At 42.8% G+C, this 25,597-nt stretch overlaps 3 protein-coding genes across 12 annotated transcripts in view; all 3 read left to right on the top strand.

Annotated features, from left to right (window-relative positions):
- The first annotated feature begins 2,712 nt into the window (after positions 1-2,712).
- Positions 2,713-8,666, top strand: CCDC126 (coiled-coil domain containing 126). Of its 6 annotated transcripts, XM_028750796.2 has the most exons (5): positions 2,714-2,998; positions 4,254-4,327; positions 5,268-5,318; positions 5,525-5,657; positions 7,091-8,666. In XM_028750796.2, the coding sequence occupies exons 1-5, from the start codon at positions 2,953-2,955 to the stop codon at positions 7,267-7,269; spliced, it is 483 nt and encodes a 160-aa protein (XP_028606629.2). In that variant the 5' UTR covers positions 2,714-2,952; the 3' UTR covers positions 7,270-8,666. The 6 variants fall into 6 exon arrangements, with proteins under 6 accessions (XP_028606630.2, XP_028606629.2, XP_077793137.1 ...); XM_028750797.2 differs by lacking the exon at positions 4,254-4,327 and having other exon boundaries at positions 2,713-2,998; XM_077937011.1 differs by having other exon boundaries at positions 2,720-2,998; positions 5,268-5,657.
- A 3,056-nt stretch (positions 8,667-11,722) lies between these two features.
- FAM221A (family with sequence similarity 221 member A) lies at positions 11,723-21,924 on the top strand. The gene is made up of 7 exons (XM_028750179.2): positions 11,723-12,236; positions 13,130-13,303; positions 14,608-14,798; positions 15,382-15,588; positions 17,750-17,863; positions 20,344-20,432; positions 21,591-21,924. The coding sequence occupies exons 1-7, from the start codon at positions 12,172-12,174 to the stop codon at positions 21,651-21,653; spliced, it is 903 nt and encodes a 300-aa protein (XP_028606012.2). The 5' UTR covers positions 11,723-12,171; the 3' UTR covers positions 21,654-21,924.
- A 2,122-nt stretch (positions 21,925-24,046) lies between these two features.
- Positions 24,047-25,597, top strand: part of STK31 (serine/threonine kinase 31) — a 33,729-nt gene continuing 32,178 nt past the window's right edge. The window contains exon 1 of one of the 5 annotated variants that reach the window (XM_028750171.2): positions 24,047-24,066. The gene's annotated coding sequence lies outside the window, so the exon portion shown is untranslated. The other 4 variants (XM_077937013.1, XM_028750176.2, XM_028750174.2 and 1 more) reach the window with 4 other exon arrangements.

Below are 25,597 nucleotides of genomic sequence, written 5' to 3' on the forward strand. Positions count from 1 at the left end.
GCCCGACACTGCGCGAGGGGGCGGAGCTACCGAACGCCCCGCCCCATAGGCCACAATGGAGGCGACGCCGCCGTCAGGAGCGAAGCGGGAGGCGGGAGGAGTGGCGCAAGCGCAGTGGAGTCCACGCAGCCCCTCCTGTTTAGGCCGTTGCTAGGCTTACGTTGTAGTGATTACAGTTCCTTTAGGTCTATAGTGAACAGCTGTTTTGTTTCTGGGTTCAAAGCCTTGGCTTTCTTTCTCCTCTGGATCTGTGGAGGAATATGAACATGGAATGTGGCTCCTGCCTGCTGCCTGCTGCCTTTCCCTGTAGGGCTTGTAATAAAGGATGTATTATATATTATAGGATTTCCACAGCATCTACATTGGGAACGACTCTAGGCTGGACTAACTCCTGTGTAAGTTTGGGCAGGATCCCCACGCAACATTATCTCCAGATGTCCATTCCTTCTATATACACTGTAGCTGCTAAACCAATAGATACTGCCGGTGATCCCTTTAGCTTCGAAGCTCCACAACACACATTCTCTTTAAAGGCCATGACAGGTGCCACATAATACCTATCCCACTTTTGTAATAACTCAGTTACATAGTGTGGCAGCAGCTGCACTTTAGAACACCCTGCCTCTTGAGATCAAACAGGTACCTGCCCAAAACATTCCTGTTTAGACAAACCTACCCAGATGCTGAGAAAGTTGAGGTAATTTTAATCGGTTTTAGTATTTTAACTTTAGTATGTTTTAAAGTAGGGTTGTAAATTCTTCCTGAGTTTACTGTTTTTATTTTTTGTAATCCGCTTTTAGGGATTTTTATTTTGGGGTTTTTTTTGCAATTAAGCTGTTTATAAATTTTGTAAGTCAATAAATCAGTAATGATGTTCCAGCCATATTTGCCCTCAACTGCTCACTTCCATGTGAAGTCATGAAGTATAGCAGGGATGTCCAACTGGTTGATCTGGTCGATCGATTGTGGGACCCTGATGGCCCCCCCCAAAAGCTTGACAACTCTGGTCAATCCAATGGGTAGATCACTGCCAGTTTTTTATAGTTTGAGTAGATCACAGTCTCTTGGAAGTTGGACGTGCCTGAGGTAGGGTTGTCATATTTTGAAAAGCAGAAAAGAGAACACTATGATGGCCGTTCAAAGCAAATGCAATTTGTCTCAAATTTAACCCCTGAAAAAGAGGATTTGTCCTAGAAAAAGAGGACACATGGCAACCCTAGATGGGCTCTGCCAACTGCATCAATTGCTGTTAACACCAGGGAGAGACTTCCTTTTTAAAGCCCTTTATATTTGTTTTAGAGTACGGTGGAGAAAGTGACTGAAGTGTGTAATGGGCAAATCAGAGGCTATGCCATGACCTAGGACTAGGTACGTAATCTCCCCTGCCTACTCACCCACCACCTCTGCAATCCCTGTAACAGGCCTCAAAACAAAATTAAAAAATTCCAGTAGCACCTTAGAGACCAACTAAGTTTGTTATTGGTATGAGCTTTCATGTGCATGCACACTTCTTCAGATACCACAGGCCTATTCTGTTGTCTGGCATGCCTGCACATGTTGACTTGTGAGCAGCATGCATTGCCCAAGCAGTCACAGTATGCTGGATTATATATACTTTAAAAAAAAAATTAGGAATCATCTCTTTCCCATCCTCCCACACTCTTAAAACGGATACCAATGCAGACTTTATAAGTTTGAACACCAAACCATCACCTTTCTCCTTATTCCTCTTTGCTTAACATGCAGCCTCGTGACGAGTTCTGGACAAAAAAAGCTAGTCTACTATTTTGATTGGCCTAATTACTTCACAAATTATGCATGCATGAGGGAAGTTTGGGTTTGGGTTTCTAAAATAGCAGCTCCCCGATGCCACCCAGCAAACTCCTTTTGTAAGTGAGAAGAGTTTCAAAAGCAGTTTGTGTTATATTATAGTGAGTGCTCTTCAGAGAGTGGGGGAAATTCCATTGGGATACGCCTAAAATAAAGCTGAAATCATATACATATTTAATTAGGTGTTAATTCAGTGAGACAGAATTGGATTGCAGTGTAAAACTGGATTCTGGACAGTTAGAATCCTAAGGTCTTATGTTAGCAAAAGAGGTGGTTGGGTTTATAAGTCAAAAGACTCACAACGAATTTGATGGAATTGGAGAACCAAATAAATACATTGCACCTGTCTCATATACCTGCTGCAGAGGATAAGATTAACTCTGCCCTCAGTCATAGCACAACCCAGCAGCACATTTATTGGCAACCTATACTATAACAAGTAATTTCGTTGTCCCCGAGAGGGGGCAATGACAATAAAGATATTATTATTATTATTATTATTAAGATTATCAAACAGACAGTGAGGCATAATAATTGGACAAATAGGCGAAATGACAGGACACAACGTGGGAGTCCTCTAGCTGACAAAAACTGCCAGTATAATTACTATTCATGTAATATACTATTTATTTAAGTAAATTAGTATTTATGGGTAAGGGGGGAAAAGCCTATTAGGCATTTAAAACGAAACTAGGCGTGGGTTGAAAGCTGAAATGCAAACTTTCGGATTGCAACGAGTAAAAACTTCTGATGAAACGTCAGATCAGACATACACGGTCCATCATCACTGATGTTGCGTTTGATATCCCAGACTTTCCCTCCGTATTCGGTGCTCCCTCCCCCGAAGTAGCCGGAAGTGAAGTCCGCATGCGCCTCGACCGCGCTGGTCTTCCTATGTACAACGTAGTAAGCGGAGGCTGGCGTCCGGCGGGCGGAGCTTAACCGGGGCGTTTGCCGTGCGCGCGGAGAGCTCCGGCAGAGCGTGCGGGGTTGCATGGTAACCCCCGTTGAGGATCGGAGAGCGTGATCTGGGTGAGAAGCAGATCGCGGGCCGGAAGGGCGGACGCGCTTGCCTATATGGCTTAGGTGGGCTGGAGAACATAAGATGCTGATGGACAGCCCATGGCCCTTGGGGAGCGCTGCGTTTTCAGCCAGCTGTGCTTGCAAGGTAAGATCTGATGTTTGTTTCCTTTGAGGCAGAGGTGACGCGTTCTAGGCAAAACCTCATGTTTCTTTCGCAATGGCAACTTCCCCTCTTTAAAGAGAGGCTGTTGTGTTCCGGCTCTCCTGTCCCGAATCCCTAAATCCTCCTGTGCCTTCAGAAATCCCCTCCCCGCCATTTCTCTCTTTTTTCAGCTTACTGTTTGTAGGCTGCAAAACCGAGCAAGCTTCTTTTTTAGACCGACTTCCTGCCGGTGGTAGACTTACACTTAACTGAATCGTTATGTTTCGGTTGGCTATCCCTTTCATGATTATTTTAATCTGTTACACTCAAAGACTTGGCCAAGTCAATGCCCGAGACTAATAGCGCAATCCTTTATAGATATTTACTTGGAAGTAAGCCCAATTGAGCTCCGATGTGCTTTCTACTAAGTAGACATACTGTATATGGGATCGCAATCTTTCAAGTACAAGATAGGTTTACACTGCCTGGTGTAAAAATACACAAGCTTCTGTGTTACATGGAACTCTTTATTCAGATTTATTGCAGAGTTTGGAGTACAGTAGTGCTGCATAAATGTTGCTACGTGAACGAAACACTGTTTTTGAGAGAGTCTTGTAGTATCACCTAGGAAGTGGTTGATGTAGCCCATCTGCCTTACTTTTTATCTAGATGTATTCATTTGGTATAGATCAGGCAGCTTGGCTTTGTTGTCTATGGATGGATAGCGAGTATCTAAGTAATCATTCTCTCCCCAATTCATAAATCATAATGGTTTGGAATTGCTTTCCTCCTTTTCAATGCAATGTGTACTTTGTAGCAAAAATGGTAAATTTGCCTGATGAAGAGCTTTGTGTAACTTTGAACTTTACGTCTCCTACAGAGCCAGGCCCATTAAAAATAATAATAAAGCCTGATAAACAAAGCACAAAAGAAATTTAAGAGGTATTACGAAATAATTGTTTATTATTAGAAATTGAGGTTTAAGCAGAATGTGGATTAAGCTAGGATTCATTTTTCACATGCATAGATGTGACCTAGAGGTAACAGCCCAAATACTAATTGGGGTGAGTGGGTTAGTCATTTATTATACTGTATTGTAAATTATTAATAATTTCAAATTTGAACTTTAAGTATTTTGTGGATTTAGGGATTAACTATGAAATTTTATTATTTTATCTTGCATAATATTTTCTCAATTATATCTAAATTCCTAGTGATAACAGCCTAAATAAACTCTCACATTTTCTTCTCTTCAAAGATTCCCCATCATCTAAATGGCTGCCAGTTGAGCTATTTGCTCTGATAACTAAAGAAAGCATCAGACTAGCTAATGTAAGTTAACTTATACTGCCTTTAGCATTTTTGACTTGCAGTCTGTTGATCAGTTCTGGTCTACTCCAGTTCAAATGATAGTTTTATTAAAGCAAATAAACTGTAAATTATATTTATCTCCAAAATGCACCTGTTTTGTGATTTTGATAATATGCCATTTTTATTTGTTAGTTTTAATTAAACAATGGATTAATCTGATAAGGCACATTATTAATTATAACATGTTTAGTTTATAAGAACCATGATAAGACTTAAAGCACAATCCTATACATTTCGATGTCTCACTTTGTCCAACGTTCTTGCTTTGCAGATTCTAATGTGTTTAGGACTGCAGCTTAAAAGTTACCTAGGAATGACAGTGCAATTCTGTGCATGCCTACATAGAAAAGTAAGTCCCATTGTTTTCTATGGGATGTGCTCTCATGGAGGTACACATAGTAGTGGTGGGGAACTTGTGGCCCTTCAGATGGAACTGGACTAACATTGGCCCCAGCACACATGACCAATAGTCAAGAATGATGGAAGTTTTAGTCCAGCAACATCTGGAAGCCTACAGCTTTCCCACGGCGTGTATAGTGGCACTTACTTCTGAGTAGACATGTACAGGATTGCTCTCTCTCACTGTTTTCTGATGTGCTCCTAGTGCTTCATATACTCTGTCTTGGTCTTACAAGAACTGTGTAAAGTAGGCCATTGTTATTCCCATATTATAGATGTAGAGCTAAAGAAGTGAAGATACCAGACAAGTTCATGGTTGAACTCCAGGTTGCATCATGGACTTGCAACTCATGCTTTAAGGACTGCCCAGTGGCAAATCATAGGCTTTGTTTAATTTACGTGTCTCTGATGAATGGTGAAGTTAAATTTGGAAGTTGGTCATAATAAAGCTCATCTTACAAAGACTTAAGACTGATAATATTTTTTTAACATAATGTTTCAGGAATCAACCATGTCCGTTGGGAAACGTTTACAGAATGATCTCTCCGGAAGGGTAACTCTGTTGTGAATTTTTATTTTTATTTTTTTTACTACCATGGAAATACTGTGACTTGAGCCTTGGTTCCTTATGTTGACATTTTGGCCTGCTCAGAAATGTTTTTTGCATTTTCGAGAAAAAACGTGTCCCAGAAATTGAGCTTACTTCTGCTGGTGTTTGGTTTTATCTGGGGCATAATGTTACTGCGCTACACCTTTCAGCATCCAAGGCAGCAGAGCAGTGCTGAATTGCGTGAACAAATACTTGACTTAAGTAAAAGGTATGTTAGAGCACTGGCAGAAGAAAACAAGAATATCATGAATGGTGGTAATGGAGTCTCGATGGCAGGATATGGTAAGACATAATAATCTTTCTTTGAGGTCATGTCTCTATTTAATTCTTAATTTTAGAATTATGAAATGCAATACCAAGCATACTTTCAAAAGTTCTTATTTATTTTGTAGAACTATTGTCTAATTATTAACAGGGAAACTGTTATGGAAACAATCATGGCTATGAAATCCCACATTCAGCTGAGGTTAAGAAATGCACAGTGTTTTATATCCTTGAGAAAAGTTGTTGGTTTATTGAGGGTATTAGGATACACATAACATTCATTTGTGTATGAATTATATATCCATATTTTGGAGCCCTAGATAATGCCACACCTGGAAAGGTTTAACAGAAGCAGTAAAGGTATCAAATTGAAAAAAACTAGAATTGGCTAGGTATATAATTTTGAAAAATGTACACTGTAGAATATGGTGGTACCTTGGTTCTCGAACTTAATCTGTTCTTCCTGCACTCAAGCGGAAGCTGTTGAAGTCGTGTCGGATGTTCAGCTTCCAAAAAAGTTTGCAAACTGGAACACTTACTTCCGGGTTCACGGCGTTCAGGAGCCAATTTGTTTAGAAGCCAAGCTGTTCGGGACAAAGGTACCACTGTATCCGAATTAGAGAGCAGCTGGTAGAATTAAATGCATATGTTTAAACACAGTCATTCTTTTTATATGCTATGCACAATATTTCCTAGAACTCACTTACCAGTGGTGTGGATAAACAACAAGAAGAAAAAAAACCAAAGAGAGATGGCTAGTTCTGTGCCAGTTGGACTGAATGAAATGAGAAAGAATAAGAAATCAATTCTCTGTGTGACTGTTCCTGAAGAAAAAACCTAGATGAAGCAAATAAATAAATAATCAATATAACCAGATATGTTATTTAATGCCTAAATGCACTAATTGGAAAGGGGTGGGTCTAGGACCAATAAAACAAAAATTTGGTTGTGGGGGGACTTGCATCTCCCTTTGTAATTCCTGTTCTTCAGCTATCTTGGCACAGTAAATCACTGAGCCTCTTGGGCTTGCCGATCAGAAGGTCGGCGGTTCGAATTCCCGTGATGGAGTGAGTTCCTATTGCTCTGTCCCAGATCCTGCCAACCTAGCAGTTTGGAAGCAGCCTGTGCAAGTAGATAAATAGGTACTGCTCTGGCGGGAAGGTAAACAGCGTTTCTGTGCGCTGTGGTTTCTGTCACGGGGTCCTGTTGCACCAGAAGCGGTTTAGTCATGCTGGCCACCTGACCCAGAAAGCTGTCTGTGGACAAACGCCGGCTCCCTCGGCCTGAAAGCGAGATGAGCGCTGCAACCCCATAGTTGCCTTTCACTGGATTTAACTGTCCAGGGGTCCTTTACCTTTAGTAGGAGCACCTATGCTTCTTTCACTATTGATAGTTCCACTGTGGAGTGCAAAATAGACAGGATTCCTTTTTGTGTTTCTGTTTTTCTCTAGCTGATCTAAAACGAACGATCGCAGTTCTTCTAGATGACATCTTGCAACGCTTGGTCAAACTGGAAAACAAGGTTGATTACATGGTTGTAAATGGCTCAGCAACAAATACTACAAATGGGAACTTGATGCCAGCAACTACAAGCAAACGGGTAAACAAAGTGATTCTGACTCGTGTCTAGTTCTGTTACAATAGGAAAAAATCCACAAACCAATGGTTGGCATGGAGGTCTGCATCCTGTTGCAACAGGAAATGCTGAATACAGTTCTAACTTCTTTTATATCAAGCTCTAAAACCTTTTAAAGATAGCTCTTTCATAAAGCAACACTGTACAACATCTTATTTAAAAGAGATGCTGGAAACATAGCTAGTGTAGTAAGGAAAGTAGATAATGTGTACATCCATATGTGAGGTTCTATGATAATCATGGAGATTATGATCGTGAAAAAGAGGTAGATTTAATATCTAAATATCTATTTAAATATAAATCTAACACATCTTTGGAAATTTTAGCTTAATCTTGTGACCTGGTTTACTAATGCATAGCAATGAAGGATAATATGAGCCTTTAATATGAGTGCTGGAAATTTATGTATGTGTAAAGTATATTTTAACATCACCTTTGGCTGACTGATTTCTACAATGGATATCATGTTGTGGATAACATCCTAAAATGGTGATCCAAAGAATGTCTTTTATTTGCACTATCTGTGAAATAGCTAGAGAGAATGTATTAAAAATACTATCGTTTGTAAAAGCTTAAAAGGGCGACCTGCCCAAGTGCACACACACTTGCTACAGAAATTAGGACGCTTAGATGATCAAAGATAATCTGTGATGGTACATAGCGGTTAACAATAAATAAATGTATGTATTTAGCAACTGAAGATAAAAACCTTAAGTGATAGAAGCCACACTTACCAGGTATTGAACACTGCTAGCTTTTCGTCCATTGTTTTTTTGGTGAATATTTGAGTATCCTACAGCCTATGATGAATGTAACACTAGCTCTTAAGTTACTCTTTTTAAAGAAAACCAAGAGTGACAAGCTGGATTTAGATGAAGGGAAGCAAGGCACCTTGATACTTACTGAAAAGATGAGCTAGAGGGGTACAGTCTCTCAGGCACTGCTGATTTGCAATGGCCTTTTGAATGAGTGTTGGTTGTGAAACGGTAGTAAACCCTGGTGGATTTGAACCCGAGCTCTCCCATGGTGGACTTTAAATTGAGTGGGAGCAAAGGTGAACATTGCCTTATATCCATGTTAGCCTTATAGCAGAGAATTTGCAGCAAGGGTACACTATGTTACACAGTGTGCTTTTTGTATCCTAAATTATAAAAATGAAGTGCCAGTCTTGAGTTTTTGCATCTATACGGAATGATCTCTAAAGGGTTTGTTTTGGTATTTTATGCTTAAAATATGCTGTGTAGGTTTTTTGGGTTTTTTTAAAGAACTTTTATTTAAAGGGAGAACAAGATTTGCGGTGCTAGATTATATACCGTCCTGAATTATTATCCCTGCAGATGATTATAGCATCTGGATAGAATAAAATAAATAAAGTGAAATATATGGTCAAAGGTTTTGAGTGTCCAATAAGTTCTTATCCTCAGTAGGAGTGTATTCATGATTTTGCACAAAATGAAAATCTTTTAACTGTTGCTTTAAAAATTAAATGACTAGAAGTCACATATCACAGGCTAGACTTGGTAAATAAAAACACTAATGGTATATTCTATTCTACTCAGAAGTAAACCTAGGAATAATCCTTGCTAAACTCAGCGAGGCTAGCTTTGGAGTACAGTGGTACCTCAGGTTACATACACTTCAGGTTACAGAGTCCGCTAACCCAGAAATAGTGCTTCAGGTTAAGAACTTTGCTTCAGGATGAGAACAGAAATTGTGCTCCGGCGGCGCGGCAGCAGCAGGAGGCCCCATTAGCTAAAGTGGTGATTCAGGTTAAGAACAGTTTCAGGTTAAGTACGGACCTCCGGAACGAATTAAGTACTTAACCAGAGGTACCACTGTATACATTTCACAGGATTATATCATAAGGCTACATTCCTGAGCACATACATTTCTAAGCCTCCTGAAACTTTTTTTGGTCAGTAAATTTAATTGGGACTTGATTCACAAGCTACGGGACAGTCTATCCCTTAACATGAGGATAAGGGAACATACAAGAGGCCAGCATTGTATGAATCCTTGGGTTTATCTACCACCTTTGAAAGTTTGATGCAGAATTTCTCTTTGCTGTGTGACATTCTCCACTAGTCATATACAGGAGCAGACCTGACGGATCAGGGCCAAATGCCCATCTAGTCTAGGATTCTTTTTTCATAGTGCTCAGCCAGATGCCTATGGAAAGTCTGTAAGGAGGTTTTGAGTGCCATTGTACTCTTTCCCACTAGTGATTCCGAAAGTATGATATACAACATTGGATGTAGATCATAGCCATCATAGCTAGTAGCCATTTGAAGCTTTACTCTTCATGAATCTGTCTAATTCTCTTTTAAAGTCAGCCAAGTTAGTGGCTGTTACCACATATTGTGGGGTGAATTCTGCAGTTTATGCATGGGATGAAGAAGCACTTTATTTCATCTGTCCTAAATCTTGCAGCATTCAGCTACATTGAATAATAATAATAATAAATACTGGGCTGCTCCCAACAGAATATTAATAATAAAAAAGCGACAACATCAAACATAAAAACTTCCCTAAACAGGGCTGCCTTCAGATACCTTCTAAAAGTCAGATAGTTGTTTATTTCCTTGACATCTGATGGGAGGGCGTTCCACAGAGCGGGCACCACCACCACCAACAAGAAGTCCCTCTGCCTGGTTCCCTGCAACCTCACATTTTGCAGTGAGGGAACCACCAGAAGGCCCTCAGAGCTGGACCTCCGTGTCCGGGCTGAATGATGGGGGTGGAGATGCTCCTTCAGGTATACTGGGCCGAGGCCTATTATGAGAGAGGGGTTGAACTGGAAGTTAAGAGAACTGTGTGCAAAATAAATACAGCACTTTTTTTTTTAAAAAAAAAGTTTTTCACATAGCAACTCTCACACTTGAGGAGGCGAGCTCCTTTTTAGTTTAAAATCAGCTTGTCTTTTCTCCTGGATATGCTACAGAGAAACCTAAACTAATGTTTTGGTTCCGTGTTCTTTCTCTAGCTTGATTTTTTTTGGGGGGAGGCAATATTATTTGTGTATTAATGAATTGTATGGAGAGCTTAATATAAAAGGTGAAATATCAAAAGAACCACGTCTTCTGCTGCTAGTCTCAACAAATGTAAATAATGAGACATTACTAAATGTTTGTAGCAGGACATCGTCACCAGCTCTGCTCCTGGGCCTGATCTGGAGTGAAGAATGCTTTCAAGGACGGCAAGGACAGCTTGAACCAACACTGCCAGTGGCCAGGCAGGAGGGGAACTCCACCCCTGTCCCCCTGTGATAATTTTCCTTGCAATCAAGCCAGAGGACACTTAGTCAAAAATCCCTCACAAAATGGCTACGAGGTTTTTTAGGCTGCAGGGCTTCTTTTTCTTTCTTTCTTTCTTTCTTTCTTTCTTTCTTTCTTTCTTTCTTTCTTTCTTTCCAGTGCATAAGGGTGGTAGCAGCTACCTGGAGACACATGAGGTTGCAAGGCTGAGGGTGTTTGGATCCCTGGGGTCCAAAAACCATGAGTGAGGGCAGCGAGCTGAGTTCAGATTCCGTTCCTCAGGTCCAAGCGTTTTGCTGTTACCTTGAGAGTTTAAAATTCCAAGTCTGCAGCACAACTGAAGTGGTGTGAGCCATCTTTTAAAATGGATTAAAACGCTCTGTGTTATACATATTGATGTAAAAATTGGGGTTTGGCTTTTGGTGCCCCAACTCCCCATGGGATTCCATGGGTCCCCTAAGTCCATGATCGGTCAGAGAAGAATGGATGGAGGCAGGATCCAGTGGAAAGCAAGGCAGAGATTTGGTTTTCTGTTGCAACAGAGTTCCCTTCCCTTCCTTCCAAGGAGGGAGAGACCCCGAACAAAAGTGTGCAGGAACCTTTTGCCCAACCCCCTTAGCAAAAGACCATCCCAAAATCATCACATACATCATAGGAGGTGGGTCTACAGCAGAAATACTGTCTGCCAGGATACCTAAGAATGGTCCCTGATTGCATTGCCTGGGCAATCATTTTGTGATGACTATTACTGTTGTTGTTGTTGATTAGTCCTTTAGTTGTGTCCGACTCTTTGTGACCCCATGGACCAGAGCACGCCAGGCACTCCTGTCTTCCACTGCCTCCCACAGTTTGGCCAAACTCATGCTGGTAGCTTTGAGAACACTGTCCAACCATCTCGTCCTCTGTCGTCCCCTTCTCCTTGTGCCCTCAATCTTTCACAGCATCAGGGTCTTTTCCAGGGAGTCTTCTCTTCTCATGAAAAAGTATGGCCAAAGTATTGGAGCCTCAGCTTCATGATGTCCTTCCAGTGAGCACTCAGGGCTGATTTCCATAAGAATGGATAGGTTTGATCTTCTTGCAGTCCATGGGACTATTACTTTACTTGACCTGAATCCAGGTCACAGGCTCGCCCTATTCATACACAAAGACTCTTTTAAAACAGGATTTGTAAGGGGGAGGGGAGAAAACGGGCTGGCTTTCCCCATTTGCCTCCCTTAACCGCAGAGGAATACAGTATTTGAGGTCAAAATGGCTTCAGGATTGCTCTCAAAACACGGTTTATATAGTCAGATACGTGTGCATTTATGAATATTTATAGTTGGGGCCTTAGGGTTGCCTATAATAATATTAAACTGGGTTAAGTTCGAACCATCGAGGGGGAGTTAGCGAGGCGTGAGGGGTTTCTCACCCCGTCAGCAAAAAGCGAAAGCCGGCGCTGAAAGGCGCGCTTGGAACCGTCGCTTAGAGACCCAACAAACGGCGAGGGTTGGCGAAGCAGCCGCCTCTCCCGCCTCTCCTGGTGGCGGGGAAGGGAAAGGGGAGGGCCGCCTCTTTGTCTCCCGCGAGGCCCTTCAGCCCTCGCCGCCGCGTGCCTCCCTCTTTCGGTAGGAAAATCCGGCCGCGGGGAAGGCTCATCCCGGCCATGGAGCGGCTGACTTTGCAACCGGGGGCCGCCGCGGCCATAGACGAATACCTGGAATACAAGAGGTGAGCGGGACCGAGGGGGACGAAAGGCCGCCGGGGGGGAGGAGGAGGGGATCGCTAGCGGCGATCGCCACTGCGTAGGTAGCGGGCCGAGGGGACGGGACGCTCCGCTCAGGTCTCCTCCACTTTTTGTTGGGGCTCGAAGTCTTTTCGCTCGGAAAACCCAAAACTCACGATGGGCCCTCTGAGCATGTGCAAAGGGCACGTCCTTCACCCCGAGCAACCTAAAGGACCGTCTTTCCGCACAGATCCTGGCAACCTGCACAGATCCTGGCAACCTTCTTCACTACTAAGCGTGATACTCCTGAGCGATGCGCCACCTAGGCATGATTTTATTGTTTTTTTGTACGACGCTCTGAGGTTTTCTCTTTCCCCCTCACAATCAATCAGTGAGCAAAACACATAAGAGACCTGTCCGTGGGGCACCAGTCTTGCTTTAACAAGGTGGGTGTCTTTAACAGGGCTAGCCTCTGATTGTTAAGAGCTTGAAAGAGTATTTAATTCCAACCGAATCTAAAGATAGCTCCTTTTTGTGGTGAGTTGAAATCGGTTATAGGTTTTAGTTTAAGGTGTGAGTGACTAGGTCCTAGGATATGAAGTCGTATGGAATACATGTTTAAACTTTATGATTTATAGCCTTTTTAAAGAATGAAGTCCTCAACCGCTTCCTCCAGTTAGAGGCAGTTAAACGGGAATGTTCCATGAAATATGCTGAGGATTGTAGCACTGTTTTGATGTTGGGACATATATATGAGCAGAAATAGAACACCCGGCAAACATTGTCTCTTCACTTTCTACTTTCTCCCAAGCCACAGACATTTCAACAGTCTTCATTTTTGTGTGTGTGTTATCAGAACATTGATGTTTGTAATTAAACATGCAACGCTTCTTCGTAGAATTGTAGGCGAAGATGATGGAGGGAAACTTTTTACTCCTGAAGAATATGAAAAGTACAAGAAAAAAATGTTACCAATACGCTTACAAAACAGACTGTTTGTGAGCTGGAGATCACCAACTGGCATGGACTGCAAACTCGTGGGCCCCGAAACCCCATGCTTTTGTACACACAGGTGAGGCATTCTGTGCCCTACATAGACATTTCCTGTTCAAAGGAAGTATTTTTTTGTTGTGCAGTTAGCTTGAGAACTTGTGGCTTGCAAAGCTTTAGGAAGCATTTATTTTTATTTATTCAATTACTGTACCGCCTTTCATCCAAGGATCACAGGGCGGTTTAGAATATTTCTTAGATCAGGAAAATTGTTTCATAATATTCCATATAAATTATAAATGCATCAAAAATGGAAAAGAGCATCTTCAGGTTATGTTTCAAGTACCTTGGGATGACATTCAAAGGTATATTCCAAATAATTTGAATGGTCTACAAATTTAAGTGTCTAGATATTTTACTGGGATCCCCCTCTGCCATGGTCCACATAATGCTAAGCTACGGTTTATAGACAATTGCTTACTAAATGAGGGTTTAACACGAACATCCAGCCCAGCACCTTAGCCATGGTTTATTGACCACAAACAAACCATGCTTGTAAGCCACAGTTTGTTATTGGTTTATAAACCTTGGTTAGCATTACCAATGGCTTTAACATTACAATGTGCCTTCATTTCCCCCCGGCACATGTAATGTTCAGACTTATTTCAGTCATGGCTTTGAAGAAGCAGCAATAATTTTTCTCGGCAAGACTAGCACACAGTAAAAGACTGACTCACTGCCATAGAAATTCTCTATGTGCCAGAAGATTCGAGAGAGAGGCTGGGTTGGTGGCAACCTCAGTAAAGTGGTTTATTGAACCTGGTCCCATTCATAAAAGATTGGGACATGATTGCTTAGAATAATATTTTTTAAAAAGCTCAACTGTTGTCTGGGGACAGCCATTCCAGCAGTGGCACAGCGGAGAAGCAGGGCCCACTCCATCAGTTCTGCTGCGACAGGCCACCTTCATCAGGCCTCCCCATCCCTTCAACCATCATCTGGGAGCAGCTATCAGGCTGCCTCAGTGGGAGTGACAGGAAGCCGGGCTCATCGCATCTGCTTTGCTATAGGCCCTGCTCCACCTCCTGCCTCTGAACTGTGCCAGCTGCTCAATATAGGAACAGCTATCTAGAAAGTGATGCCTGAGTTTTGAGTTTTATTTTCCTTTTTCCTCCTTGTCCTTATCCCCTCGTGCATTGTATTTAAAATTAATAATAATAATAATAATAATAAATTAAGAATTTAAGTAGGGCGTGTCTTGTTTTGTTTTGCTCTGGGTCTGCCTTTTTGTCTGAAGAGTAGGGTACAAATTCTCTAAATAAATGATAAATAAATAAATAAAGCAAATGATCGCTGAATAGTATGTTTACATTTCCCTTCCCCCAGGTATAAACAACACAAAACAGACTTTGAAGAGATCCCAAAGGAACGTCCTATTTCTTTACCCTGTAGGGTGGGCCATTGCCCATGCAAATCTTATAACTTCGTTCCTCTCAATGGGACTCAGCCCATCCGCTGTAGATGTAAGCACTTTGCTGATCAGCACAGTGCGGCACCCGGGTTTCCATGCAACACATGTAAGTGAGTTTTGGATAAATAAGCATGTCATATGTAAGTGTAGCAGTTTTTCATTACACAGATATGTCCCTTGAGGCATTGTGTGATATTATAACCATGTATATTTGTAGGTGTGGAGAGTACTAATGAAAATGTGCTGGGTTCTGTAACTAGAAAACTCATATTCAGCAGGCAAACTCAACATTGTATTTCACATTCCAAATCTGGTTAATCTGCATATTATTAAACCCTTTCCTGATTTATGCTACTTCCGTATTTGGGAGTCTGAACCTGGGCTTTTTGAAGGATTCTTTTTCTACCACTGGCAGCTTCCTGTATAAGTAGAGTCCATCTGCACATTATTGTTTAAATATGTTTCATTGTACCGGTAGAATAAATAGTATTTATGACCTCAAAATATTGTAGGCCTTAGATTTACACCATGTCTGCCCTTACACATCCTATTAAGCTGTTTCCAGCTGTAGCAATTGTTTGTGTAGTTGGGGCTACAGAGAGGAAATACTCAAAACAAAACTGCCACTGAGTGAAAGGGAGTCAAATATTTTGGTCTATCTGATGCTGTCTTAAAATGTTTTGAATTAGGTTCCAAATGTTCAGGGTTTCACAGTTGCTTTACTTGTGGATGTGGGCAGCCAACATATGCTCATGAAACAGTAGTGGAAACAAAAGAGGAACGCTTAGCCCAAGGAAAACCAGTGGGGCAAGATGTCCCATATGCCGCCATGGGAGGACTAACAGGCTTTAGTTCACTAGCAGAAGGATACATGAGACTTGATGACAGTGGGATAGGTAAGAATCGGGGGACTTGAAATGAAAAATTGAATTTACATCTATCTGTTTTTTGCTTTATTGATAGTTCCAAAGTGTATCAGATAATTTAACCAGATTGCAACGTCTATGTAGTTTTAAATTATAAATATAGGTGCAGAAGTACCAATCTGGTTGTCTGATGCCCCACAAAATGAATGGTATGTTTTTCCTAGCAATGTGCAGTTGGAAAGACTAGGTCAGCACCATGGGGTTTGACCTGTGGTACCCCTCAAGCAGGGATGTGGGTGGCGCTGTGGGTTAAAGCCTCAGTGCCTAGGACTTGCCGATCGAAAGGTCGGCGGTTCGAATCCCCGCGGCGGGGTGCGCTCCTCTCGCTCGGTCCCAGCGCCTGCCAACCTAGCAGTTCGAAAGCACCCCCGGGTGCAAGTAGATAAATAGGGACCGCTTACTAGCGGGAAGGTAAACGGCGTTCCATGTGCTGCGCTGGCTCGCCAGATGCAGCTTGTCACGCTGGCCACGTGACCCGGAAGTGTCTGCGGACAGCGCTGACCCCTGGCCTATAGAGTGAGATGGGCGCACAACCCTAGAGTCTGTCAAGACTGGCCCGTATGGGCAGGGGTACCTTTACCTTTTACCCCTCAAGCCTTGGCCTTATTGCCATGCAGTTTAACATTCATATGAAGCCATTGGAAGAGATAATTTGGAGCTTTGAAGTTGGGTGTGGCCAAACTGATGATTCCCAAATCTATGGGTGGTATTTAACTAAATTTTACTCATTGTGGACCTCTTGACATTGATAGACTTAATTTAGTTGTCTTATTTCATTTCAAATATTTGAGTAAAACTTGGTTGACTACCACTCTATATTTCTTGGCATTTTAACCCTATATCAGTTTGGAAGCTGGGGACAAATGATAAAGTAAAATAATAAATAACCTGAAACTGATTCCAAAGAAAACAAGTTCTCATGGGGGACTTGCTGTGTCTTTTTTGGGTAAAATACTATTCATCCTATCGAAACAGGTACAGATCCATGGATATCTCCTAGAGCCTACTTTGTCCTGGAAAAGCAGATAATAGAGTACATTTTTATCATGGGTAGGCAAACTAAGGCCCGGGGGCCGGATCCGGCCCATTCGCCTTCTATATCCGACCCGCGGACCATCCAGGAATCAGCGTGTTTTTACATGAGTGGAATGTGTCCTTTTATTTAAAATGCATCTCTGGGTTATTTGTGGGGCATAGGAATTTGTTCATTTCCCCCCTTCAAAATATAGTCTGGCCCCCCACAAGGTCTGAGGGACAGTGGACCAGCCCCCTGCTGAAAAAGTTTGCTGACCCCTGATTTTATCATTTGTATCTGTTGCAAGGGCTCTGACGCAGAGGGGGTCTTGTTATTCTTATCCACATTTTTGTAGCCTTGAGGATTGACTGTAGTACAGGGAGCTGTATCTGAAGATGACTTGGAAACTATAGCAGCAGGATGTTGCCCCCTTCTTCCTAAATAAATACAAGGTTTGGAATCCTGGCCCCATTTCGTGGCAACTATCATGACTGCCCATGCTCTTCCAGGCCTAATGTGATTGGTGCTTTCTTTTGAAATGCTGCACAGCCTGTGACCAATATAGTAGAGCTCCTCCCTGCACAATTTATAACACCCCCCCCCCATTTCAAATGACCCCCAGGGAGGAATTGCACATGAAACAATATAATAATTAAATGCTGAATACCACCACCAACAAAATAGGAAACATCAGCTGCAAATTAACAGAACGTAGGCAGACAGCAAGTGATAAAATCTGAGCCATGGGCATATTACACTTAGCTCCTTCCAAAGCCAAAGTAATAAATCTGGCACACATCCGTTTTTGTTATGCTTTTGTCTATATTTTCAAACATTTGTTTTAATTTAATAACATCAGGTATAATTCTAAAATGCTCAGTGTTTTTTTAATGAGACCAATAACTGGTCTTCCATTCAGGGTGCCATTTTATATCTCCGTGGCAGATGACCACATTTCTTTTTCAAGACAGAGTAAGCTAACTTTGTTGGACTTGCTTCTTGATTGTCTTACTGAAGCAGCAACATTTTTAATTTGTTTTTCATCAGTGGCTGCAATTCTTCATGTTTCTTGTTAATTTGGATTTCTTCTCCCTAAATTGCTGATTTCATTTTAAGGAGCACCTTCCATCCAGTTCCTAGAATCTCCTGTAACCAACATGGATCATCCCTTCCTAAGAGCATTGCAGGGACCTTCTAGTTCCACGCAAGGACGTCCCCAGTTAACAAATGGTAAAGGAATTACTTTTCTTTCTTTAAGTAGTCAATGTGTTACCTGATTAAATACACTGTGAGCAGCTGAATAAATGCTGCCTTTCCAGATACGTGACCTAGTATCAGCGATGGTGTAATGGTTGCAGCCTTTAGGGGATTTAAGTTTAGCACACATTTAAAATGTGTTTACTCCTGGGACAGTTCAGCAGTTAAGAGGTTGGAGTGCCTAGTTCAGAAAAGGTACTCTATACAAGGTTGGCCCACCTATGAGGCTCAGTGAGGCAATCACCAGTGTGGTGTAGTGGTTAAGAGCGGTAGACCTGTAATCTGGTGAACCGGGTTCGCTTCCCCGCTCGGCCACATGCAGCTGCTGGGTGACCTTGGGCCAGTCACACTTCTCTGAAGTCTCTCAGCCTCACTCACCTCACAAAGTGTTTGTTGTTGGGAAGGAAGGGAAAGTAGAATGTTAGCCGCTTTGAGACTCCTTTGGGTAGTGATAAAGTGGGATAGCAAATCCAAACTCTTCTTCTTCACCTGGGAGTGGGTACATGTGGCAGATCTGAGCCTCTGAGGAATGCATTGCTAGCTGCCTCCTGTGCTTGTCACCTGCTTTCTCTGTCGCCCCACTAGGGGCGTAGCTAGCTGCTCCGGCACTCAGAGTGGTGGGAGCGGGGGGAGCCGCCCATGGGAGGGCCGCAGTGATCCGTGCTCCGCCCAGAGTGGGGGGCGCCACACCAAACGCCCAGAGGGGTGCCCTGGCAAGCTGCCCACGGAGTACGCCTGGTCTACACAAGCCCCACACTGCTGTTTCGGGCAGCGTGGGGCCCTGAGCCACTACATCACTCCCAGGAGAGACATGTGGCTCGGGCGCGCTACAGGCCAGGCCCCATGGTAAGTGCCAACTCCTGTGGTGTGCCATTTTGTCACCCTCTCAGGGATGACACCCAGGGTGGGCTGCACCCCCCCACCCCTTCCTATGCCCCTGCACCCCACCACTGCTTGTTCTTCTCCAGCCTCCATTACAGTGGTACATCGGGTTAAGAACTTAATTCGTTCTGGAGGTACGTTCTTAACCTGAAACTGTTCTTAGCCTGAGGTACCACTTTAGCTAATGGGGCCTCCCACTGCCGCCGCGCGATTTCTGTTCTCATCCTGAGGTCAAGTTCTTAACCCAAGGTACTATTTCTGGGTTAGCGAAGTCTGTAACCTGAAGTGTCTGTAACCTGAGGTACCACTGTATTCTCCCCTGCCACCTTCAGCATGCTAAGGTTTCCCAGGGCTGCCTCCAGTCGCCTCAGGCGGAAGAGATGGCGGGGAGAGCGGTGGCGGTGGAAGGGGCGGCGCCATTTTCTGTTTTGCCTCAAGTGGTAGAACATTCTGGGCCAACCCAAACTGTGCATTAGTCATTATGTGCAAATTCAACAGAAAAAGAAAACTCAAGTCACTCTAGGCAGAGCGTAATGAAGACTCGGTAGGGTACTCTGGCAGAGAGCAAGGGCGTGTATGTGATCTCCTGAGGACTGAGAGTACATAATACAGTTCCTGGTGTTCTGACAACTAGAATAAGCTTCCTTCCAGGATTCCCTGTACAGTTGGAGTCCAGGGAGTTGATGGAAGAAGAGAGGAAGATGACAGAGGGTCTGAGAGAAACTACTATGCCCGGTAGGGATGCGGGTGGCGTTGTGGTCTAAACCACTGAGCCTCTTGGGCTTGCCGATCAGAAGGTCAGCGGTTCGAATCTGCTCAATGGGGTGAGCTCCCGTTGCTCTGTCCCAGCTCCTGCCTACCTAGCAGTTCAAAAGCACACCAGTGCAAGTAGATAAATAGGTCTTGTTGTGCCAGAAGTGGTTTAGTCATGCTGGCCACATGACCCAGAAAGCTGTCTGTGGACAAACGCCGGCTCCCTTGGCCTGAAAGAGAGATGAGCGCCGCAACCCCATAACTACCTTTGACTGAACTTAACCATCCAGGGGTCCTTTACCTTTACCTTTTTTACCTTACTATGTCTGGTGTTAAACTTGGGATACATTTTCTCATTGATGCTGTTCCTATAAATAGGTATTTAAGGTGGGCTGATGCATTTGCTAGTATGTTTTGGTTTGACGTACTAAGGATTGAACAATGAGGGCAAGTCAAAAGCAGCAGTGAACCTTATTTACACATATTCTCTTGTCAAACAAGCTGATTCAAGATGGTAGTTATCTGTTTAATTTCATGTGCTGCCAAGTGTGATTATAGGAGAGATTAGAGGTGCTAAGCATGTTTATTTGGTTCAATTGAGTTCAATTGATTTCAGTGAGTTTTGCTTTCCAGTAAGTATGCTTACAAAATTCTAATGAAATGAAATTTCAATACATTCTGATCTGAGAAGCTCTGGAACAAGAGATGATATCCACTTGAGCCATACTCAACAGAGACGACCCCTTGATCTACTTGAGTATGAGTTACATTTGATACAATTCTAGAATTTATCTAATTAAAAGTATGTTGCTTTTAAGGAGGTGCAAGTACAGCAATGCAAGTTGCCTCTTTAAGAAGACCTGACGAAGATGACATGGCTTATTTTGAAAGACAGTATCAGGAACGGGTAAGCCATTGCATACGTAGTTTAAAGCAAAAGCATTTCTTTAAAGTTGAAGATAATCCGCTTTTGCTGAATGTGAGACATTTTTAATTTCTTTATAACTTTGTTAAAATACGTTAGGGCATTATATTGGTATCTCAGAATCAAATGTGGTTGTAGAGAAGGAACTATCAGGTTTCTCATAATTTATTAAGTGATAGAAATTTAAGTAGACAAACACCGCAAACTTGTCAAATGGATTTACCGAGAGCAATGGTTTCCTGTGGTAAGTTTGCTTAGTATTGGCTTGTGGTGATGCAGAGGTGGGCTTTTTCCCTGGTGGCACTGGTATTGTGGCATAATTTCCCTGCTGAAATATGAGAGGCCTCATCTGTCTTGACATTCCACCAACTTTTGAAGCAATACCTGCTTACCCAAGCATTCACTTGATCTCTTGGCCAGAGCCTGTTGTTTTAATTGCTGTGCTGTTTTAAGGGAATTGTTTTATTGTATATTTTAATTATGGTGTATTTTTTAAAATAGTCTGTATTTCTAACAATGTTGTGCAGTTACGTTTTCATGTTTTGTAAACCATCTGGGCATTAAGCAGCAAATGAATAAATTAATTATAGCAATAATGATTATTTTTTCCCCGTGCTCCCTCCATCTCCTATTGCAGTCTCAACATTACAGTGGACCCCCGGGTTACATTACCTTCGGGTAATGTAACTTTTGGGTTTTGCCACACACACACGCGCAGAAGTGCTCTATTGCGCCGCGTGCGTGCGCAGAAATGGTGCCTCTAGATGCGGACTTTTTGGGGTATGTACGGACCCCCAGAACAAATTAAGTTCGTATCTAGTGGGTCCACTGTACTCCAATCTTGGTTTTGCTCTGTAGTGGTCAGCTACTTCAACTGTGAAAAGAAGTGGTGAAAAGAAGGAAGAAACCAGAAAGTATATAGCACACCAGAGTGGCTCACAATGAGAAATGACATTAATGCTAATAGCGAAGAAAAGTGGCTGGATTTAGGTTGGCTGCAGCTAAGTACAGGCAATGTGAAATTTGGCTCACTCCTTGAATCTGCTTCATTTTATAATTGGCTAGGTCTTTAAGTCAAAAGAGGTTATTTTATAAGTGAATGTATTTTAATGTTTTTTTTCTTTTTCTTTTTCATCACAGTTGAAGCAAGAGAAGGCTGCTGCAAAACAGAAAGGAAAGCGTCCAGTCACAAAAAATTCATGATAACCAATAAAACAAAAGAATACACTTTTTTATTCATTGTGATTTATTAGTGTTTAGATAAGTTTTCCTTAATGAATTCAGTATGTGAAGATTTTTCTATAAGATAATATGTGGTAGTACATCTATTTCTTTCTAGGCATGGAAGCAAAAATAATGTCATCCAACTAGATAGAATATGCCAAAGACAATGGTTTTCTCACTCACATGTTAAGTATCAGCAAAACATGTTTGAATACAGAGATCAAATAATAAAATTATATCCCTTTTTTTAGCTGTTTGGAGCTTCTTTTCTTCTACATAAATTTACACCAGTCAAAGGGTGATTTGTTTTATTTCCTTCAAAGTTTTAAAATGTGATCATTATCTATTTCTAATAAAAATATCAAGCTACCAGTGATAAAAACTCTGGATTTGAAAGGACAGCATGGGACCAAAATACTCATAAAATTAGACTGTTAAGGTTATGATTTTCATCCTATGAAAGGAATGAACATTAACAATACAGTGAACAATAAGCAATCTATCTGTATACTTTATTGAGCAAAACAGGATGAGATAATACTAAGAAGTGAACTTATTTGATAGCCACCTGCTGATACTTACAGGTTTATGTCCAGTAGTTCCATTAGAGGCTGAAGAAAACTAAGCGGGTTTAACATGAAGCTATACAGCAGAAATGTTGGCATACCAGATATGTGGAGCCAAATTGTACACATGTTTAATTTACTTGAAACAGGTCCTACTTGGTTCAATTAAACTTATAACTAACAGCACAATCCTTAACTACGTCTGCTTAGAAGCATTCTTATTGCTGTTAGTATTATTTCGATTTGAATTCCCATTCGATTCAAGGTAAATGGAATTAGGCTTGTAGCCCAACTTCTTTTAAAACGACAGCCTGACAGTGTGATCCTACTGTTTATTTCAGAATTAAATCTCATTGAGTGTGCTCACACTTGCCTCCTAGTAAGGGTGCTTAGGGGCGCACTGTTAGAAACACTACTATGAATTTGTTAATACAGTGGTACCTCGGATCTTGAACTCAATATGTTCTAGAAGTCTGTTTGACTTCCAAAACATTTGGAAACCAAGGCACGGCTTCTGATAGGCTGATTGGCCCCGGAAACAATGCCAGCAGCCAAAATGAACGTTTGGCTTCCGAAAAACATTCACAAACCGGAACGCGGTGTTCGGGAGCCAATTTGTTCGTCAACTAAGCAATTCGGGAACCGAGGTACCATTGTATAGTACAGTCATTATCAATCAGTGCACTTCATAAAGTACATTTTGTCTTCTCTTTTACTCTGTAGCGCAGAACCCTCTTTAAGACAGGGCCACGTGCCAGTGGTGAGTGGGGACCAGAGGCAAAAGTGGGTAGAGGAGCAAATGTACATTTTACCTTTGTCCAGACTAGTTTTTACGCTCGCTCACCCACACTCCTGTCCTCCATCCACACCAGCAAGAGGCATTTTTCAGAGTTGAAGGACACATTGCAGCCAGGCAAAAAACACTGGGTACAAAATCGTGAGGGATGTGGCCAGAGGCGGACTTTGGTATTTCAAATTTCAGCAGTGGTCTGTGCAAGACCAAAAATCAGTACCTCCTATATCTCGCTTTCCGTTCTTCCCAATTCAGCCAAACATAGTTGCAACACCCCTAGGCTCAGTGTAGAAAAAGAAGACCACATTTGGCCCCCAGGTCTGAGGTTCTCAACCCTCACACTATACATCAGATATGGACATCCTATGCCTTCCAGACGTTGAGACTACAACTCCCACAATCCTACACCATTGGCCATACTGGCTGGGGTTGATGGTAGTTGGAGTCTTAACAACAAACAATGGGCTCAAAGTACTCCAGTTCTGCTACAGATCCTTTTGACGTGTGTGTGTTTGTGGTGGGGAATGTCCTGTGGAATAGCGAATACATGGCCCAACCAAGTGTTAGGCTTTGATTATTTCAGAAGCTTTTGTTCAGAGAGAAACTACACAGTCCATGCATACTGGACGGGAAGAAAGGAGGGTTTTGCTACTTGCCCTTTCAAGGAAGGCAAGTCACGGAAAACCGCTTGAAAAGAACAAGTGAACAGCTTCAAGGCGACCTCCCAGTAAACAGGCATAAGAAAGATCGGGTTGCAAACCCCTTTAGATTCTGCGAGCACGTAGTTCAATTGTATGTCTCCCTAAAGACGCCATGTACTGATCGTCAGATTTCAGCTTTGATGGTGCGCCCTGTAATCTTTCCACTCACCTTTGCGATCCTTCGCCTTCAGGTGTCAGATATCTGCCAATGCCTGCGGTTTGAGGGTTTGGTCGGGCTTGGCAGCTCCTCCCCGGGTCCTCTATTGGACCGCGTTTTATCCACACACCCTCTTCCATAGCGCCCAGCCTGCAGATACAAATAGGAGGAGCATGTGAGATTTCAGGCGGACCCACCCTGCGATTTGTTTGAACGACGGGGTAGCATCTCTGTTTGAAATCAAATATTGATACAAGTGGTTTGTCCGCGCTTAACTCGGTATAGAGATCCGGCTCTCAAGGGGTAACTAAGAAAGTCTTTAAAAATGCATTTCTGAATTCGCACGTTTAGGAATTCAACATTTATTGCACCAGCCATGCCCCCCCCGGCAACTTAAGTGTTATTTATTAAATTTATATATACCGCCTTTCCTTCTTGGATCTCAGGGCGGTTCACAACATAAAATAAAGTCGCTTAAGTGCCTAGGATCGCAGCTAGATCATACGCGTGTTTGTTTTTCCAAAGTCTCTGCGTTCAATACTGCTCCTTTCCCTGCGCAGGAGTAAGTCCCATTGAAATCAGCGGGGGTTCAATGTCGTCCAGCAGCACCACCGAGCGCCCTGGCACTTTTAAATTATTATTACTATTTCTTTTGCGTCTCAACGCGCCTGTGCGTCAACAGGAGGCGCAGCGGGGCCCATGAAAGCGCGCAAGTCCTACGAAGTCCGCGCTGGTCCATCCTCCCAATTACCGTCGGCCGCCGCGTGGCTTGCAAAGGGCGCAAATTTGCGCTTGCTGGTGCCTTGCGGAGGGGTGTGTGGGGGACTTTCTGTGATTTTCCCGCCGACTCCGCTTCTCGTTCAAGGTTCTGTGCCATTCATAAGGACTGGTGCGTTCCTGGGCGGACAGAGAGAGCAAGAGGAGGAGGCGGCGGCGGCTGAGGGCGACGCGTAAGTGGCGTCGAGCCTTAGCAAAATGGCGGGGCGTCTTCTTCCAGGGGCCAGATTATGGAAAGGCTTCCTCTGAGGGAATAACAGGCCTGTTACCGTGTGCCTCTGCTTTCCTTTGAATCTTAAATATGTGAGGGGTGTGTGTATGTGTTTTAAGGCAGGTGGACGGCAGGTTTTTTTGCATTTATATAGCGCTTTACACCCCCCAGTACTTTTATCTCTGCAAACCTGACGGCTCTCCAGAAAGAGATATTAATATTAACATCCTCGGGTTTCAGGGGCGGGGTGGGGGGAGAGACTAAAAGCCTTTTGTAGTGTCTTCACACATGTGGTAAAACTTCGGTGTGGAGGAGACCTGACAGCTCACATTTTTACACATACTGTCCTTGCCGTATGTTGTAGGTTTAGGAATAGATTTAGGACATAGAAATTAATAAAATTCTAGGATTATTATTTGGGCTGGGAAGGGAGAAATACAATATGCAAAGGAATTATTGGGTATTCTTCTTTAGCGATAACTCGTAGCCGAGTAAGATTGTCTTCCTTAAACACGGTTTTAACAATGAGTCCATAAGTGATTGTGGAGGCCAATTCTGGATCCACACGTCCTTCCACAGTGGGGACATTGGTTTCCAGGTGGGAGTTGATCACGGTGAGGGTTTGCCAAGCATGCCTTCTTCTTAGCACGTTTCTCCCTTGCGTCCTGAGTTCGAGTGTCTTCAAAGCCCAGGACACCTTTGGTAAAGGCTGTTCTCC

The sequence above is a fragment of the Podarcis muralis genome, chromosome 12, assembly GCF_964188315.1.
Source record: "Podarcis muralis chromosome 12, rPodMur119.hap1.1, whole genome shotgun sequence".
In the NCBI taxonomy this organism is placed as follows: Eukaryota; Metazoa; Chordata; class Lepidosauria; order Squamata; family Lacertidae; genus Podarcis; species Podarcis muralis.